The 21,028-nt window shown below is 39.4% G+C and overlaps 1 protein-coding gene across 1 annotated transcript in view; it reads left to right on the top strand.

The window, feature by feature from the left end:
• The window catches only part of PCDH15 (protocadherin related 15), a 1,763,546-nt gene that overhangs the window by 1,666,982 nt on the left and 75,536 nt on the right, over nt 1–21,028 (top strand). Inside the window, exons 30-31 of the mRNA XM_075612935.1 lie at nt 15,729–15,905; nt 20,771–20,989. Coding sequence (XP_075469050.1) covers nt 15,729–15,905; nt 20,771–20,989 — 396 coding nt within the window. The remainder of the gene's footprint in view (nt 1–15,728; nt 15,906–20,770; nt 20,990–21,028) is intronic.

Genomic DNA, 21,028 nt, shown 5'->3' with positions numbered 1-21,028 from the left:
TAGCATGTTAGGAAGAAGCAGATGAGCCATGTAGCATGTTAGGAAGAAGCAGGTGAGTAGTGTAGCATGTTAGGAAGAAGCAGATGAGGCGTGTAGCATGTTAAGAAGAAGCAGGTGAGTAGTGTAGCATGTTAGGAAGAAGCAGATGAGGCGTGTAGCATGTTAGGAAGAAGCAGGTGAGGCGTGTAGCATGTTAGGAAGGAGCAGGTGAGGCGTGTAGCATGTTAGGAAGAAGCAGGTGAGGTGTGTAGCATGTTAGGAAGGAGCAGGATGTGGGGAAAATAGAGTTCAGCACTTAATTTTTTTAGGACTAACACAGTATATAATACAATAAGAAGTATAAGCAATGAACTTCATATACAGTACATAATGCTAGCTTAAGTAGGTATGGTAGAAAGAAAGACAAATCTTTCATATAACTTTCTTTACAGCTCCTACCCTCCATTTATATTCTCAATGATATGTTCTTTAACCACATTATTGATTTTGCCAGGATTCAAGGAGCACCAAACTTTTCATGGCTTCCCTTGGTGAAACATAAATTACAATTATGAAGCCTATTAAAGAAAATCTTATTCAGAAGAGTATTCAAACGTACATAGTTAAAGTATATTAGGAATGGCATGGTAAAAAGTCAATCAATATAGATTTTCCCAGTGAAAATACCTTAACATAATCAAAATCTTACCTCCTTCATGGCACATTTTAGTCTATTGCCTTCACTATAGCAATCTGTAAAATTAAAAGTTAAACCTCAGTAAAGGAATGTCGTTTACAAATTGAAGAACAATGGTTTGGTAATCCTTAACTACTAATAAAACTGACTAAAGTCATCTTTGCATCTAATAGATAATACCTGCTGTAGGAGCTTCTGGAGCTTCTAGAAAGCAACAGAAAAACACGTTACATTACCTGTCATAGAAAACAAATGTGATTTAATCACAAATGACAAGTTTTGATGAGTTTAATCAAAATATCATGCATCCATGTGATGCCATTTACTAGGTTACATTTACTCCCCAAATCTAATACACTAAGGATTGTGAAAATATTTCCATGTTTTAGGAAATTGTAGCTAGTGACAATGACTTCATTTTTTTCTTCCTCTTGCTTTTTATGTTTTAGCACTGAATAAGTGTCAAGACAAACTATAGTAACCATGTTATATTTATTGCTTGTTTTATTATACAGGAAAATCTATTATTGTCACCTATATCTAATAATTTCTTAGAACATCAATCAAAGTCAGATACATCCAGTGAAGCTATTTGTCATAGTCACATGCAATTGACATTATTTATTCTTCAACTCAAATAATGATTTCAACAAAGAGGTTCTCTGTGGAATTGTGACACGCGGTAAATTTAAGCACTTGCTGTAGAATGGGAAAAAACAATGCTTAATACAGTACTATTAGCAGCATTTTCAACCTTGATAAGGTTGTCAGAAACCCAATCAATAAGGTATGCAGGATTGGGTAAGACGGAGACTTAAGATTTAAGGAAATTAATGCCTATTAATCCCCATGTAGCCTGAAAACCACTGCTCTAATATCAGCACCATTTGGATTAAAATATTTATGACAAAATGTTTGATCTTAAAAATAAATTAATCAGAGTGGCTAACCATAAATCTAATACACTAAGGATTGTGAAAATATTTCCATGTTTTAGGAAATGGTAATGTTCAAATTGTAATGTTTGATCTTAAAAATAAATTAATCAGAGTGGCTAACCATAATTAATTAATTAATGCAGCTCTGTTACTGGCAGAATAGTGGCTTTCTGCAATAAGTCCCTTGCCCCTAAGCCTATTATTAATATCAGCAATGTTTTGGGGGATTGTTAAAAATGACAATGCTTTACAAGCAGAATACTGTAGTTAAGGTGCAGCCTGGGCCCTAACATATAATACTGAATCTTTTAAAGCATCATTTGTTTTATTTACAGAGTAGTAATGTACAGATGTGGCCTGCTGCATTGCCATAGTGGTGTGACATGCTAAGATATATTGTTAAATATTGTGCAAATATAACATTACATAGTATGGAGACACAGTGGTAATGTATGACTAATGCCCAGATTCACTAAGCTCCTTTAGGCTATTTAACATGACATTAACCTATGTTATTGTTATGTTAATAGTAACTTTGTATCCACTAAACTGAATAACATAATGTTATCACAATTTTACTCCGGTTAACCTCATTAATTATTATGGACGTTACTAAAAATGATATGCAAATGATCCATTATCATAAACATACCCTTTCGCTAAGCTCTGTTAAGATTAATACTGGAAAATAACTGTACCTTATCATACCTAAACTTAGTGTAAAGTACTGTATCACTTACTGTATAAGACAGGAAATACCTACAATATTACATAAAAGTTCCTTTGCATGTAGCTAGACTTACTGTCCCCAGAACCGCGGGAAGCAAAGCCCAGGGCTCCGGGGACAGTAAAAGCCATGGTTGCACGGGGTTCCGTTCTGTCGAATATAGCCCCAGACAGGATTTCTCGCCTCTTGGGGAAGTCAGGGGATCTGGAACTTGGGTTCCAATGGCACCACGAACAGTGAGGCTGGCTACATCTGTACCTGTAAATGTTCCCTTTAGTAGCCCTGTAAGAACTCCAGTTCAGTAACATTATTATATTGTAATTAGGTTTGAATCCGGTGTGTAAAAACAGGATGCCACACATATGATATTGTTCACATTTACAACAATTGTTTTCTAATACATACTTGAATTGTTCTTGTGGTGAATTGGTGTTCTCTGTAGATTCAGTTACATTAGGATGGGTTAAAAGTTATAATGGGATTGCAGCTGTGTTGGGTTGTTTGAGCAAGAAGGGCCCTGCAGGTAACATTTGAATGACCATGGAAAGACAGTTGCTATTGATAACGAATGATACTCTGAGGTAATCATTTCAGACAAATATAAGATTATTTTCCTTTTATGGAGGATGGGCAGTTCCTTATCAGCTATGATATTAGTTTTAAGCTGTAGGACACATGTAGATACCTTATCTGGTAATATAATTAGTAATAGGAAGACTGACTAGGTAATTTTGTCTGGATAAATATCTGGCAGTGTTTAGTTAGTTAGAAGAGTAGTTAGTTAGAAGAGAGTGATTGCAAGAGAGTGATTGCACCAAGAAGCAAAGAGGAGGATTACACCAGGAGAGAGGAGGAGCCAGGTTTAACATCACACTAGCAAGATCAGACAGAGTGTTAACACCAGGAAAAGAATAATGATTCAACCATGTTTGAAGATATTAGAACTTATTTGATGTCACTGCCATTTTTGTACTATTTTTGAATGGGAGTATTTATCTTCAAGAATAAATGTTTCTTTTTGTGTGCTAAACCCGAAAAGTTTAGTTCTGATGCTATTGTAATCTATTGAAAAGATAAAGGACATTTGCCAAGCGCTTAGAAGCTTAAGTGGCAACCCATGGCTAGCTGGCCACTAGGCGCTACAAAGGGGTAAAGGGGTTATTATAGTATATACTGTATGTACCACTTTCCAAGCTACCCTTGGGGGATATAATACATTTATACAAATATATTCGGGGTCAATACAAGGAGCTTTACAAATCAATATTTATCCCAAGAGCAATACAAGTGGCACCTGGTCATACCTTTAGGTGGGAGGAAACGAGATTTCACCAGGAACAAAGGAAAGGAATATTTACAGTAAGGGCAGTTAACAAGTGGAATTAATTACCATGGAGACTGTGATGGCAGATACAATAGAAATCTAAAAAAAAATGTTGGACATCTTTTTAGAAAGGAAAGATATACAGGGATATACCAAATAACTAAACATGGGAACGATGTTGATTCAGGAAGAAATCTGATTGCCATTATTGGAGGCAGGAAGGAATTTATTTTGTTTCTCTTATGAGACATTGGACAATGTCACTGGGGTTTGTTGGCCTTCCTCTGGATCAATATACTATATATATATATATATATATATATATATATATATATATATATATATATATATATATATATATATATATATATATATATACTGCGTACAACTAGCAGCGCTATACAAGAACATGCTAATATATATATATATAAATATATATATAATATATATATATATATATATATAAATATATATATATAATATATATATATATATATATATATATATATATATATATATATATATTCATAACAAAAGTGGTAAGCATGGAGGAACCTCTCTAAGATTTATATGGGAACATGGACAGTTGGAAATAAATTACTGGGGACCCAGGAATCACAAAGATGCTGAAATTATGCTCCAGGCAGCTAGAAAGGCTACAATGGTATAAAGGGTTAAAAGGGACCCTCCAAACTTGGAAATGGTTAAAACATTTTTCAAACAGCTAATGACCCTAGATAATATTGAAACTGAGACAAATGAAGAACAGAAAACATACAGAATGTCATGCTTTCGTGCATATATCCCCGAGTCTCTTGCAGCAGATTGCACAGTCAAAGATGATGCAACCTGTGGGGAAATAGAAAGAAAACAGGTTCTCAAGATAAGAGAACAGTATATCTGAACTTAACTTCAGCAATACATATTAAACTAAAATGACTTACTTTCAAGTATAATTTAAATATGAAAAATTTAACGATGTGTTGAAATCTGTCAATGTAACTGGCAATGTTGGAAAATCAATAAAAAGAAGAATGAGATAAAAAAGAACTGATGGTGCGTGCCAAATTTTGACATCTACATCCTGAGGAGCTGCTGCTATACGCCAGAATGGCCACATCATAGTGGTCATCTGGCAGAGCAGGTCTCAGTGCTGGAGCAGGAGGTCTCGGTGGTGGAGAAGGCAGTCTCAAAGCTGGAAGAGCATGTTATAGTGCTGCTATAGCTGGTGAGGGCGCTGGATGAGATGGTGAGGGCTCTGGAACAGCTGATGAGGGCGCTAGAACCACATACCCCTCGGGAGAAAGCTTAATTGTGAACTGCAAGGTTATATATGATTTTTACTACAAATTTCAATATACAGAAGGTTGAAAATATCGCAATCCAAGGGACACAGTCGATTAAAGCATGATTTAAATAATTACGCAAACAATTTTTTTTGATGCTGTGCTACTATTTATTTAGCCAGTTGTCCAGGTTTCCAGTGGCTATACAGGATCATTGGATAAAAGCATCCTTTCTCTGATTATACTTACAAGAAGAAATCCACTGAAACTGAAGTACAGACCAAAACCCACAGAGGCATTTTTTCTTTCTGAATTGATCTGAACAAAATGTATTTTTACCAACAGGCCATCAAGATTGCTATGACTACTAGTACAGAGTTCATTTTATTCATTGACGAAATGTACTGTAGTAGTTATACCGTTGATGTCTGTAAACTGCTTTTAACCCCTTTATTGCTGAACCAGTTAGCTGCACATTGAATTCTAATGTATTGCCTGTTTTTCATGAACAGAAGAAAAAAAAACTAATTAAATAATAGGATTCAAGCGAATCATCACTATTATTTATGATACAATACTTTAATTTTCGTTATGATGATGTCTAAAACATTCATTAGCGACATGATTTTTGTCAATCTTTCTAAACTAAATAAATGTCAAAAGGATTAATACTGTACATGCTACTGGATAATGAGAAATGATTTGCCTTATATGGTCTAATTACTACTACACTGTCCTGTAGTTGTTTGTAATTCTTTCCACAAAATGAATGCTTTGTTTGCCATATTTCTTTATATTTTTTTGTTTTAACATACAGATCACTCTTGTCTAACCGCTGTTAACAGAGGTCTCAAGAGTGTCTGTTCAACACCACTTCAGACATGGCTAGATCACACGCACAGAGCACACAACCTGACTCTTAGGCTTAGAGCAGAGCTCCTCAACTGGTTCCTCATGGACCAAATGAAGCCCATGAAGGGCCTTGATGTGGCCCCTGGACAGTCTGCACCTGGACCTGTTTTCCAGCCTTGACAAAGCAAGAGAGCGAAAACGTACATCGGCAGTTGACGTAATGACATCATAAGGGAGTAATCTGAGATCATGATTAGATCACACCCTTTTTTTTAACTATTGTCCATGTTAAGCAATGTTCTTTTAATACATTGCAGACTTTTAATTTTGTGCTATTTTTGGGAGTTTCATTGGATTGTGGCATAATATACTAGCTAAACTCTTACGCTCTGATAAATAATAGCCACTTACCCTGTTTTACTATGCAAAAGCTGCACCAGGCAGCCTACACTGGCGTCCGTAAACACAGCTCTATGTGAGAAGCCCTGTGAATGCAGCATGAGGCTTTCACCGTGCTTCAAAGTGTAATGGTATCCAAAACAGTTTGATTCTGTTGCTCCAAGTCTGCTGTGCAGGGACACTGTGATGGCCATACAAAGGCTATAACCCTGTCCTGATTATATACAGCAAGGAGCTTTAGATTATATTAGACATTAGTCGATCAGATCGCTTATAGGACTCGATTGATAGGGAATCTGTAGACCACACCAGGGAGTCATTTTGCCCCAATCTAAGGTGCTTATACTATTATGAAATTTGCCTATCAATAAGCGTATTCAGTTACCTCCTTTACTACTCGACAAGGAGCTGTATAAAGGGACACTGATTGAAAAAACTGGCAATCACCCGATTCCGACTAGTTCTCGATTTACAAACAGCCGTTGAAATAGTTTACCTATTGCTCCTGGTTTGCTGTGCAGGGACATTTTGATTGCCATACTCAGGCAATCTCTTAGTCCCGATCTAGCCCAGCTAGGAGTTTAATAGGTTACATGGTATTAAATGGCCCAAAGTACATGTATTGCATGAACACTAGTCATTCCGATTACCATACTTGGAAGTCATTTTTGCCCCATCAGGAGGCTAAAATAACACAGCTATTGAGAAAACAAGCCCTGTGCTGACCCAGTCTCTTCCCGTTAAGCAACCGCGGGTTACTCTGCAGGGACACTGTGTTTGCATACTGGCAATCACTTGATCCCAACTAAGGCACTGATTTATATAGAGCCACGTATTATCGGCTGTTCACCACCCACTTGGGTGTATTATTGAACCACTGAGTTAACTATCTCTGGTACCCCCGTTATATCCTGCTATTAGATTTTCGCTATGGCAGTTCTGGGCACATCACAGCGGTCCACATGTGACTCCAGCACTACCGCTCATAACATCAATCTTGATACAAATCAAGGTTATAACAGAAACTCTGGGGAAATGGGGCAGGGGAAGGAGAGAAATATCCTTTGGATGGGGGCACTCCTAAAATTACCCAAATTTGAACTGGTGGGCTAACAATAAGCGTCCCAGCTAAGGTATCACTTTGTACAGTTAACCAGTATCCCTAGAACTACCAAAGTTGAAACTAGTTAATGATGTCTACAGTTTTGGACTCCAATATCTGGATGTATAGGATATTGGTGAGATCACATAAAAATAAAAATAATTTTAATACATCAAATAATTATTGCACTCAAACTTTAAAAAAACCTATTAAAAATGTGAGGGTTACAGTAAGGTGTAACATGGCTAATATAAACCCTAATGACAATGAATGTATGAATGGGAGAAGGAGTGGCTCAGTGAGTAAAGACACTGACTGGCATTGAGAGTATGAAGCAGGGGAACATGGTTCAATTGCCGGTGTCAACTCCTTGTGACCTTGGGTAAGTCACTTTATCTCCCTGTGCCTCAGGCGTCAAAAAACATAGATTGTAAGCTCCATGGGGCAAGGACCTGTGCCTGCAAAATGTCTGTAAAGCGCTATGTAAAACTAGTAGAGCTATACAAGAACATGGGCTATTATTATTTTATATTTAAACTTAACTTGCTAAATGCCAATCGAGGTAATGTCTGGAAATCCACTCACAGGCAGAGAATAGAGACCTTGATATACTTGTTGCTATTACCTCTAAGTGCCTAATACTAGTAGGTACTAATAATTAGTGAACCTATCTATGGCTTGGTACTGTAATTCTAAAAGTTTCACACAAATCAATCCCTAAGTAACAGACAACTCTCAGTCTCTTCAAGTAGAGTACACAGTAGTTGCAAAAAAGTATCCTTTAGAATGATCATACATTTCTCTACTCTAAACTCTGAACAATAAAGTGGCAGAACTGGCAAAGGTGTAAAACAGCTAGTCTGTGCCTATTGCAAATATTGAGCATAAGACACCCATTCCCTCCCATCTCCTAAAACCTCTTGCTCCTACTATAATCCCTACGCTCACACACATTTTTTACTCCTCCCTCTGCTCTGGAACCTGTCCATCCTCCTTCAAACATGCAACAGTCATACCATTACTCAAAAACAGCAAGCTTGACCTACCTCCCTCCTGACTCCCTCCTGACTTTTGCCTCTAAACTCCTTGAACGTCTTGTATTCTCTCGCTTGCTCCTTTTTCTCAACACCTATTCTCTCCTAGACCCTCTACAATCTGAATTCCGCACTGCTCACTCCACGGAAACAGCCCTCACTAAAATAACTGACGACCTCCATGCTGCCAAAGACAGAGGTCATTACACTCTGCTCATATTACTCGACCTCTCTGCAGCATTTGACACCGTGGACCACCCTCTTCTCCTTCATATTCTCCATACTCTTGGTATTCGGAACAAAGCTCTATCCTGGATCTCATCCTACCTCTCCCTTCGTACTTTCAGTGTCTCTTCTGCTAACACCTCCTCCTCCTCTATTGATCTCTCTGTGGGGGTACCCCATGGCTCTGTCCTGGGACCTCTTCTCTTTTCTCTGTACACACTCTCTCTAGGTGACCTAATAACATCTTTTGGGTTTAAATATCACCTCTATGCTGACGACACACAAATATACTTTTCAACACCCGACCTTACACCTGCTGTACAAACCAAAGTTTCTGAATGTCTCTCTACTATATCATCCTGGATGGCCCTCCGCCGCCTTAAACTCAACATGGCTAAAACAGAGCTCCTCATACTTTCTCCCAAACCTGGCCCTGCTACCTCCTTCCACATTACTGTTGGAACTACGATCATTCACCCAGTAGCCCAAGCACGCTGCCTAGATCTCACACTCGACTCCTCTCTCACATTCACCCCTCACATTCAAAACATTTCTAAAACTTGTCGCTTTTTCCTCCGCAATATAACAAAGATACGCCCTTTGCTCTGTTGCTCGAGTGCTGAAACTCTGACTCAGGCCCTCATTCTCTCCCGTCTTGATTACTGTAACCTCCTGCTGTCCGGCCTTCCTGCCTCTCACCTGTCTCCCCTACAATCTATCCTAAATGCTGCTGCCACAATCACTCTACTCTTTCCTAGATCTGTCTCAGCATCTCCCCTCATGAAATCCCTCTCCTGGCTTCCGATCAAATCCCTCATCTCACACTCCATTCTTCTCCTCACTTTTAAAGCTTTATACTCTTCTGCCCCTCCTTACATCTCAGCCCTAATTTCTCGCTATGCACCATCCCGACTCTTGCGTTCTGCTCAAGGATGTCTTCTTTCTACCCCCTTTGTATCTAAAGCCCTCTCCCGCCTTAAACCTTTTTCACTGACTGCCCCACACCTCTGGAATGCCCTTCCCCTCAGTACCCGACTAGCACCCTCTCTATCCACCTTTAAGACCCACCTTAAGACACACTTGCATAAAGAAGCATATGAATAGCACTGTGAATATTCTGAACACATGATACATAAAGCTTGGCCCCCTGCAGACGCACTTACCAGAACTCCCTCCTACTGTCTCTGTACATTCTCCCTACCTACCAATTAGACTGTAAGCTCCTCGGGGCAGGGACTCCTCTTCCTTAATGTTACGTTTATGTCTAAAGCACTTATTCCCATGATCTGTTATTTATATTATCTGTTATTTATTTGATTACCACATGTATTACTACTGTGAAGCGCTATGTACATTAATGGCGCTATATTAATAAAGACATACAATACAATACAATGCCTGTCACAAGTATTAAAGGCTGTTTCCATTCATCACCCTCTCTGATTCAGATCAAATTGTAGGGTCCTCGAAGCTTGGTGAATATTGTAGCCTTGCGTAGGAGGTCGAACAGTTCAGGAATGAGGGGTAGCATATATCGGTTCTTTATGGTGATTTTTTTTAGGCCTCTGTAGTCGATGCATGGCCTGAGAGAACCATCTTTTTTTGGACAAGAAGAAGAAATCCGCACCAGCGGGAGAACTTGATTTACGAATAAACCTACGCTGAATGTTCTCCGAAATGTATTCCCTCGGTTTCTGGTTCCGAAAGGGTATGGGTGCGGCCTCGAGGAGGGATGGACCCTGGGAGTAGATTGACAGCACAGTCATAAGGTCGGTATGGTGGAAACTCATCTTCCTGTTTCTTGTCAAATACTGTACATTGGCAAACTCCTGGTAATTAACTGGAAGGCATGAAAAGGAAGTCTCCATAGGTAGCCGAACTGCGGAGATGGTGCGAGACACCAGAAGACAAGATCCATGGCAATACTGTCCCAGGCTGTCACTTGATTGGTCGCCCAATCGATCTTGGTCTTGTGGTGCTGCAGCCAAGGAAGTCCTATAACCACTTGGGTCAAGGGAGAGCGAACGATGTAGAAAAATAGTGAATCTTTGTGAAGTGCCCAACCGTAACCTGCAAAAGATTATTCTCGAGTGATGATTCCAGGTATCAAAGGTCTTCAATAGCCACTACTGTTAACGGAATCTCCCTAGTACGGAGAGGAAGGGAGTGACGTTCCGCGAATGCGGGGTCAATTAATTTCCCTGCGTCTCCTGAAACCACGAAAGCCTGATTGAAAATTGAGGCTGGCCCCCAGGAGGGTGAAACCGGAAGGAGCAGCCTTTAAGGTTGTGATGGAGGAGGAATTGAAGCAATGCCCACAGAGTATTCCTCGATCTTCACTGGGCACTGGCGTTTCCCGATTTTGGAAAATTTCAGGCAAGGTGACCTTTGAGCCCGCAATACAGATACTGCCCCCTGGCACATCTCCTGGTTTCTCCTGCTCAGGTAATTTGGTATCATCCAATTGCATCAGTTCCTCCTCAGGGAGAGGTATAGATAGAGGAGTCTGAAAGTGGGGGGTAAGCCGGATTTAGGGGTCCTTGAGAACCGGTTTCGCTCGGTCTGTAGTTATCGCATCCGGAGATCCATTCTGATGCAAAGATTAATTAATTCCTCCAGTGTCCCGGCAAGTTAGCTCATCCTTTAACCCATCAGAAAGCCCCTGCCAAAATGCTGCCAGCAAAGCTTCATTGTTCCAGCCCGTCTCTGCAGCAAGGGTTCAGAATTCGATGGCATACTGGCCCACCGGTACGAATTCCTTGTCGAATTCGAAGGGCTGAAGCGGAGACACGATCAGGGGCGTCAAATACTCTTTTAAATGCCTGGAGAAAGACAATGGAGTCGTTGGGGCCTGAGGCTTGAGAGAGAGATGGAGAGTAGGAGGGGGGGAGTTCAAAGGGCTCTGTGGACTGTCCCACTCTTGATTGGTATATGTGCCAAATGTGAGTTTTTTAATACAGTACATTAATGATTGCTGTGGATCTTTTGAGTTTAATTTTGTCAACTATTTGGGGAATCTAGGTTGCTTTCCTCTGTCCAATGTGCACTATACTATTAAGAAATTAAAGCATTATGGGGCCTATGCACTAAAGGTTCTTAAAAAAAATCGCCGGGCTATTTAAATTGACGTTTTTATGAGCGTTGCTGTCACGGTATTCAGAATGCGTTGATTACCTGCGATAGCAAAATTCACAAAATTCACAAAACGGCCCAGTTTCTGGCGATGTGATGAATGCCTCCCTGAAAAGGCAAGTTATATCTGTTGTTGCTGAGAGAGCTGCTCAGAGAGAGACCCTGTGAAAATCTCATATATTTATATTTTTTTTATTTACATTTTATAACTCGTGTAGATAAGCAGGGGGTCTCCGGAGCAGAACCACGTTGATTTTCGGTCCAGGGACCCCCTGCTACAATACACTAGTAATAAAATGTTTATTAAAATAAGTGATAACCACCAAAACACAACCCACCCCCTGTACCCCCACATAAAACCATATTTTATTGTTTATACACAGGATTGATACTATAGGCTGGCAGGGGTCCCCGGTTTGTCCTCGCAGGTGTCCGGTGTCTGGGAGCCCCATAAGGGTTCCCTGGGTGGTCCCTGTGGGTATCTGGGAGACCCGGTGGTCACCACGAGGTTCTGGGGTCCCTCGGGTGGTTCCCACGGGTGTCCAGGGGTCTCAGTTGGTGATATTAATGAGCATCAGGTCCGGAGAAAAAAAGCATTTTTTTTTCTAAGTGCCATCTCGCTGCTTCTTAGCAGGTTTCCAACACCTTCACGTCAACTTTTTCTGGCGTGAGGATTTGGGGAGAAAATCACCATTCTAGAGCGGCGATAGGCGTTGATAACCTTTGCTACTAGAATTGCACGAGTTTATGAACATGCTGAAAAGCGGTGAAAAGTTGCTTATCACCACTCCCTCTGCGGTTTTTTTTTTTGAGCAATTTTTTGGGGGGATTCAGCCTTTTTTCGCTCATTTAACGGCGCTTATTGAATAGCAGTAGGCATTTTGGGCGATACGTGCTTGATAAGTGGCTTATGAATGCTTACTGCATAGGCCCTATGTGTTTTCATCAGTAATAAGAAGCTGTTCCAATTGTACATTACTGGAAAATAATTGAAGACCCCTGGCTTAGAGTACTAATAAGTGTAACAAGTAAGTTAAGTTCTTTTAAATGTACTGTATATTTTGGGATAATAAGCCTGAGAAGCAAACATACACTCCAAGGCCCACAAAGCTCTGTTATTGACTTAATAAGGCATTAACTGAAGTTAACGCATCGTTAAGTGCTGATGGGTACCATCAAAGCTCACTAAGACAGTGTTAAATGCTTTTTTAGCCATAATGGGCCCATGAGTTCAGGACCAATGACAGGATTTATGGGGCCTAGGAAAGATTACTGACCTGTGCCCACTGCTAATGGCCGGGTGTGTCAGTGAGAAATTTAGTTCAGCAGGGAGGGAGGGCCTGGAGTACCTGTAGTTCTAGCTGCGTTGGACAGCATGCAGCACGAGTCCCTGTAGGACAGGTGGAGGGATGCAGGCCCACCCACGTGTCGGAGGGAACTTTTGCAGAACATAGTGCCAACGTCTGGTCTAGGGTGGCCAGGGGCCCCCAAAGCTGCAAGGCAGGGGGCACTTTCCCTCACTATCCCTCCATGTCGGCAGCCCTGTTTCTGTTAGCTATTATGGATGTTAGTGCTAATGAAAGGTGTTTAGCAAATGTGCACATTCCTCTAGTTAGAGGCCCATTTCCTTAGCCTCACTCTAAAAGGTTGGCGCCTCCAGGTCTGCCATTTGTGATTCTGTACTGGGAAACTCCGACTAGAGGTGTGAATTCTGGCACATCATGTGAATGGCCATTTCCTGCTCTATCTCCACCCTGTACTGTATATACAATCTGGGGGGATGAGCCTTTGATCAGGGTTTTCCCTGTAGACATACTGTCACCCTCTGGCCATTAACATACCTTATGGGCCTGTAACATTCGCTGGCTTTACTGTAGGCATGAAATATAGTAAACCTACAACATTTTATATATATATAAAAATATTCCGTTCGGTTGGGCCGAGCGTGCTAAAAATTGCCATGCTCTCATGCCAGAGGGGACTCTCCATTGTGGCCAATTTTCAGCTCGCTGCGACCCACCGAACCGGAGATAACAATATTGGATTTTAAAACCACATGTTATACAGACTGCATTTCTCCTCCATTGGAGTCAATGGCAGCAACCAGACTTTACACAGTTAACCCTACTCCGTTCAGTTAGCCTGAGAGGGCTGGGAATGGCCATGCAACCATCCAGGAAGGGTGACTACCTGGTAGCCGAATCCCAGTCCTCTAGCCCTCACCGAACCTGCACACCTCTTATGTGGGACCAGTCTCTCTCAGGGGAGAGACAACACTAACTAAATTTATGAAGTACAGCCCCCTAAGTACCCTGGGGGAGGGTCCAAGGTCTGAGCCTAGGATTGGGCAGAACACAGGCCTTGTCCTGCCCCCCTGTCACTCAAGGGAGCTGCTCACTGCTGGGGAAAACCTGGATTGGGCCTAATACTGCCTGCACTGATACCAGGATTTACATGTTAGGCAGGGCAGGGTAGTAGCCAAAACCAGACATGGCTACTGTACACTCATTTAATTTTAGTGGGCCATCAATGATAACCCCAGGTCAAGCTCTAGTACTCTGATTGACAATTTAAAGTTCAAAGTGCACTTAGACAACTCCAGTTTTAGACAACACATAAAGCAGTCCAGGGTCATTCTGATCTGACCCCCAAAATAGTTTCAAGTTATAAAATCTAAAACATGTATTTTTAAGATTTAACTTGTAACTCAAATTATCCTTTTGTATGCTGAAGTGATAGCATACTGAATATAGATAGGCAAAAATAGAAACAGGGGCAGAGCACTGCCAACCAATGGAGGAGGCCAGTATAGAAAAATATGAAATTATTTATTCATCAAACGGATCATAAGAGACCCCTAGATAGCTACACAACGCATCTATGCGTTTTGGGCACCACGCCCTTTCTCAAGGTTGAGAAAGGGCGTGTTGCCGAAACGCATAGGTGCATTGTGTAGCTATCTAGGGGTCTGTTATGATCTGTTTGATTAATAAATAATTTCATATTTTCTATACCGGCCTCCTACAATTTGTTGGCAGTGCTCTGCCCTCGTTTCTATTTTTGCTTGTCCACTTCATGGGTAGAATCAGCATTCTGTTGGAAACCTGCATCCTGGACTTCATGAAGAATACCATGGACTTCACTGAGTGAGTTATTTCAATATTCATGCTTTATGTCAGCTTTGAATGGGACACAGTGTGTACTATAAATATGTGCTAGTTAGCACTAGGTACTAGTTCCTCAACCCTTGCTATGGGATGCTGATCACTCACTGGAATTGTTGCATGGGATGCTTAAATTGATTACAAGGATTAATTAACCTTTGAAGCACCGGTTCCTATTTACTTCTATGAATATAGATAGGGCCTGTCTTCACTAGTGACACTTAGGAATTTGCACTACAGTATATTACAATTTAAAAGAATAGTCAATGTTGTCATATCTTTTTTGGAATATACTGTAGGTCTGATAGCATTACTGCAAAAAAATAATATAACTCTTAAGACACATTTTAGCAAATGAAGACACCTTACAGCTCATTGACTTGAGTGGGCGTTAGGGTGTGTTCCACAGCCTGAAGGCGCCTTGTAGCAGAGCAGTGCTTAATAACTTTGACCCATGAACTTTACTTTTTTCATTAGGAGCTACTTAGTGATTCATATTTCAATTAAGAAGAGATGCATTGCTGAGTTTAATTTAAAGCAGGTTTAATATGAAGAAAGTCAAAGACAAAGTGGTTTCTTCAAAAATAGTTTTCCACCTTGAAACTAGAAATGTTTAATAATATCATTGTTTGTATAGGCGTGTGAATTCTATGGAAGCTATTTATTAAAGTACAATGGTGCTTAGGACATTACCACACGGAAAAAAACTTTCTGTATGATAATGTGTATAATTATTAACAGCATGTTGAATAGAAATGGTCTACTTTCGAGATAAAACATTACTAAATGAGAAGGTCAAAAAGTTGCACGTTTTTAGTTCTAAGACAGTGAATGTAATTTTTTTTAATACAGCATATGTTTTATTTCAGTATTCTAGAGCGTTACGTACAGGATCAAATCCCTGGTGCAGCAGTTGTGGTGGAATCAATCGGTGCCCGTAGGTATGGGGATGGTTTCTCAGAAGAGGATTATTCTCAAAGTGACCTAATGATTTATGCTATTGACCCCCTAACCAACCGAGCTATATCACGAAATGAACTTTTTAAGTAAGTACCTGTTAGAATGATTCTGTCATGTCTGGTAAACACATAGTATACTAATACAAACAATTAACCCTTTCCTTAAATAATTTCTGAACTATTTTGTTATCTCATGGGGTATATAAATCTATATATCCCAAAGCAGCCATTTGGGAAATTTTGGGCCCCAAATCCCCTTTGACGTCAACAGAGATGTTTGATCGAAACAGCCTAAATAGCAGTTTGGGGCTTAAGAGAATTTACCCCATAGCTTTGCAGTGGCAGAGGACATCGAGTCTCAATATATTTTAATCCCTACAGGCACTGAAGAACTTAATAACAAAAAGATAAAGTGACTTCTATAAGTTAAAAACAGCTTGAAATTTTTATCCCTGTACTAGAACTTTGTTTAAAGTTTTGCTGCTACGTGTAGTTAGGACTAGGGGAGGAAAATCCTTTACAATAAACAGCCTTGTGTTAAAAACAGACATACTGTATACAGTAGATGAAGCCAAATTTTCTCTTCTTGTGTCAGTGACCTCAACACACATGTCTCTTTCTCACTGTATTGTATTGATCCGAAACCACGGTAAGACTTACCTCTGAGTGCAGTTTATCGTGGTAAGATCAGTGGTAGTTCTCCTGTGCGCTTGCAGTAATGGAAACAGTTAGTCATCTGCAATAGTACAAATCAGGTGAAATAAAAGCTGTGTTGAAGCAAACTGGATATGTTAAAGCAAAGAAGCACAGCCTCCACATCAGTAGAGCAAAAATAGATGGTCCAACTCAAAATTCAATAAAATTGTGTTATCAGCTAAGTAGTGGAAGCGTATGCATTTCATCCAATAGGACTTTATCAAGGTGTTGGGAAACAAACATAAGCATCGCGCCAAATCGGCCTGAAATGAGGTCATCAACATGCGTCCAGAAAACGGGTCGCATTGGCGAAGCGCCGTTCCTATTGGTCGGCAAGGTCAGCTGACATAACATTGAACAACGCTAACTTTAATCACTCCGAAAAAACAAACAATAACAAAACCAATAATAGAGAACATAAATAAATAAAAACAATATTACAAAACATATAATAATGTTATATACCAGGTGGAAATATAATACAATAGATAAGCATGGTCGGTGCATCTACATGTATAGTAGATATTCTATATGAAATGCAAGCAAGAAATAGTCTAAAAATTCATGTTTTGTTTGCTTGAAAGTGTTTTTTTTAACTTAGTGCAAGTGCATTTACACAAGAAATATTGTTGAATAAAATTACAAAAATACAGAATATCATTGGGCACGGAAATAAGCAAACTGATAAAAACTAATCTTAAATTCTTCTCTTTGGGTAGAGATTTGATCAATTGTTTAGATTTTATGTAGGCAATAATTATATTATGACTCTATACCCCCAAAAATAGTGTTATTATTAGTGCGTAATTATTAGTGTTTAAATAGTAGTGTAATTTTTAGTATATATAAATGTAATTATGATTTATCAGACTGCGCATGTTCACATATGTCCAATATATATTGCATACTATAGTGTCTCAGTATTAATGCAATTTACATAATTGTGTAATTTAGCAATTAGAAGTAATTGCAGAAAGCTGCATGATCAACATTTTGGATTATGTATATCTGGCTGCACCGCAGTGACATCTAGTGTGAGGTAAAATATTATTAATATTGTATATTAATATTTATTGCTGCAGCATACATTATTAGTATTATTAGGAATATTACAAAATATAATTTTGCATATGGCAAATTCAATTAGCACATGTGTGTGTTTATGTACTGTATGTGCTAATGCAGTCTACAAAATTAATTTGGTGAGGGGAACAGTTATATTATATTATAATAATTATAAGAACACAGTATAATAAAATTGTATCTGACTGTATTACGTAATATGTATTAATTTTCTATGCCAAGTAGACACACCAGATATTATTTTTGCCCATTTACTTAATATATAGACAGTACTTTAAAAGATATAGAAATAAGAAAAAATATATCTAAATTTAAATAAGAGCTCATTTGTATTGGAATAGAATATATGAGGTAATTTGGCACACAATGGGATGCAATTTTCATCTATGTTCTCTTTAATTTACAATTTGGTGTTAAGACAAAGAGCATTCAGAAAGTAGCAGGCAATCGACACTGCCAAATTGAATTTTAATATAGCGTGATGAGATTAATCCCTTCAATTTGATTTATATCCATGGAGATTGAATTTCATTGCAGGCCCCTCCAGGACTAAATGGGTTAAATAGATTGCTATCCTATTATGTCCATAATGATAATCTATATAAAAAAGTTATTTAGAACATGCACTCACCAGTCTTGGAAATGTAGTTCTCTGTAGGTGCTGAGGTCCCACACCCTCAGCGCAGGGTGCAAAACAAATCAGCACGAAATCTGCTGAACTCAAACACAATCCTCTGTCACAAAAAGCGTGTAAAATAGTATAATATATTGACAAAATTATTTTTTATTTGAATATGTATCATACATTTCAGTATCACAGTATTAGCCAGAAAAATAGCAAGTATAGAAAAGGGGCTGTGACGATAGCTTTGTAACAGGCTATTAATAATACACACCAAATATCACTGGGTTGAACTGAACGAGGCTTAGATATGATAAAATGTAATTTATTCCTTGAAAAAGGTGAACACAACAGATTATACAAATAACAGACAAAATATGGACACTCACTTAAGATGGAAATGATGAAATAGTCAGAAATCGTGACTAGCAGTTCATACAGCAATCTTGAAAATCACGAAAGACAATAGCCATAGGCTGAGCCTGGTTCTTATACAATTATTTCCCATTGAACACAACCTAAACCCAGCCCCTCTTATAAATCAGTGGTGAGGTTGACAGTTTCCCTCAGAGTAAATTTCCTCCCACCCAAGGACGTTTAAAAACTGCTTTTCCTATCTAAATAACTTCATAACTTCAGTTCAGTAATACTTACTGGCACGCGAGAAATATTAATACATTCCGGCACGCATGACGCTCCCAATAAGACTAAATATTACCGTGTAATACTAAAATTAAGAGAGATATTAATATCTGTCTCTTAGGACCTGCTAGACATCATGTGTCAGTAATCGTTATTTGCGGCTCGGTCCACCGGTTACACATATGTAATTTTTAGCACGTTCAGCCGAGGACATCTCATAATATTCTTATATTTAATAAGGTCACTCATTTCTGTAGCCCCACTCCTAAATCAGGGGCGTCGGCCAGTCTACCAAATGGGGTGTCTGGCAGGATACTATGGTTTGTAAGTGTGAGTTATAATACTCACAAACCACTCCAGCTTCATGAAAACAGGTAGAGTGGCTGAGCCTTTGATCAGGGGTCTGCTTCCTAAACATTTGGTCGCTCTCCTGACCATTTGCAGTCCTTAGTAGGCAGGCATCTTTGAGGGTAACTTAAACAAAGGGCTATAATCACTATTCAACTATTAACCCTTGCCCTCCCGCATCAATCCCAGTGTATGTGTTGGTGCAACACTAGAACAGAAACAATAAATTTTTACAGGGGAATATACATTAGGATGCTGAAGCAAGGTAAAAACACATTACTGGACCACAGTCCAGTTAACCCCTTGCTTCCCAGGTGAGAGTAGAGGGGGGCCAAATGGGGTGTAACCCATTTAATCCCGGGCCAAACCCTATCTATCATGATAGGGGCCTTTCCCAAATTGACCCAGTATAACTACAGTACTTAGAATAAGCAACACTTATCATCTTAAAATATTTATTGGGACACAGAACAAGTAGGATTTTGATTAAAGGTGTTTCAAAACCAATTCCATTTGTAAAAGAAAATAATTGAGCAAAATCACTTTGGATTTCATCTGGTTGATGAAACATTTGTCCATACTTATTGGGTAGTACTAAGCTACAAGACACCTTACATCACAGTAAGACACATTGGACCATATTTATTATGTAGAAGGAACCTCCCAGCGCTGGAAGATACCTTAAAGTCAATGGGCTGTTTGGTGTCTTCCAGCGCCGGAATGTGTTTTATGACAAAAGGCTGCTTAGATTTGTGGGCCCTTATGCCCCATTTATGTGAATAATGCTTGACCTCAGAGCTTTCTATGTATCCCCCCCCAACCCCGACACCCCTTCCTGCAACATTTCTGCAAATAAAATTTGCACACAAGAAAAGGCCACAGCATTCATTAAAATACCATTAACAGAACAGTAAGTACCAAAAACCTGCCAGAGTGCTCCATCAACCAGTAACGCCAATGACGTTCAAACCATGGCTCGCAAAACTCACAAGCACCGCACAGCCCCAGCTGCTCAGATGACTCATCATCAGCTGTGATAATGGGCCCCGGTTACCCATAGGACAATGAGCCAAGTCTACTCATCAATAAGTGCCACCGCTCGGCAATTAATGTACCCAAGGAGACGTGTCGGGCAAGGATAGCCCACACTTACCCATCAAACAGCCACCATGACAGAAGCAACAAAACTGCCTGAACACACACTCCAATACAAATTATATTTCATTCTTTTTTTTGGAAGTACAACCTCAAACACAAACATTTAACAAAGGATAAGGTTTGGTGGGAAATTCTTGGCAAGAGATGTGCGGAATGCCTGCTCCCGTGTCTGTGCCTAAATCTATATTTTTATTGTCTTCATATGTATCCCTTTGCCTTTCAAAATCTATTTAAGGAAGTACCCAACTATTTGCATTGGTTTCAAAGCAGGTATGCACACCATAATTTCTGTTTAACATATTTGGTTCATTTGAGAGTCTACTGTACTTTATTAAAATGAGAAATAGTTTGAATAATATAAGACGCATCACGTTACTAATTGTTTTTGTTTCTGTACACACAGATTTGTGGATGGGAAAGTGCTTGATATTAATAAAGAATTTCAGGATTACATTGGTCAAGGAGGACGTATTTTGGAAATCCGTACCCCAGATGTGGTGGCTAATGTAAAGAAGCAGGCACAAGCAGTAGGATACACGGAAGGAGCACTACTTGCACTGGCTATTATTATAATCCTTTGCTGCGTGCCTGCAATTTTAATTGTTATGGTCAGCTACAGACAGTAAGTAACATATTTCTTTCATGTCATAACTAAATATTT

Source organism: Ascaphus truei, chromosome 8 (genome assembly GCF_040206685.1).
Source record: "Ascaphus truei isolate aAscTru1 chromosome 8, aAscTru1.hap1, whole genome shotgun sequence".
Taxonomy (NCBI): Eukaryota; Metazoa; Chordata; class Amphibia; order Anura; family Ascaphidae; genus Ascaphus; species Ascaphus truei.
This window is presented reverse-complemented; position numbering and strand designations above follow the sequence as displayed.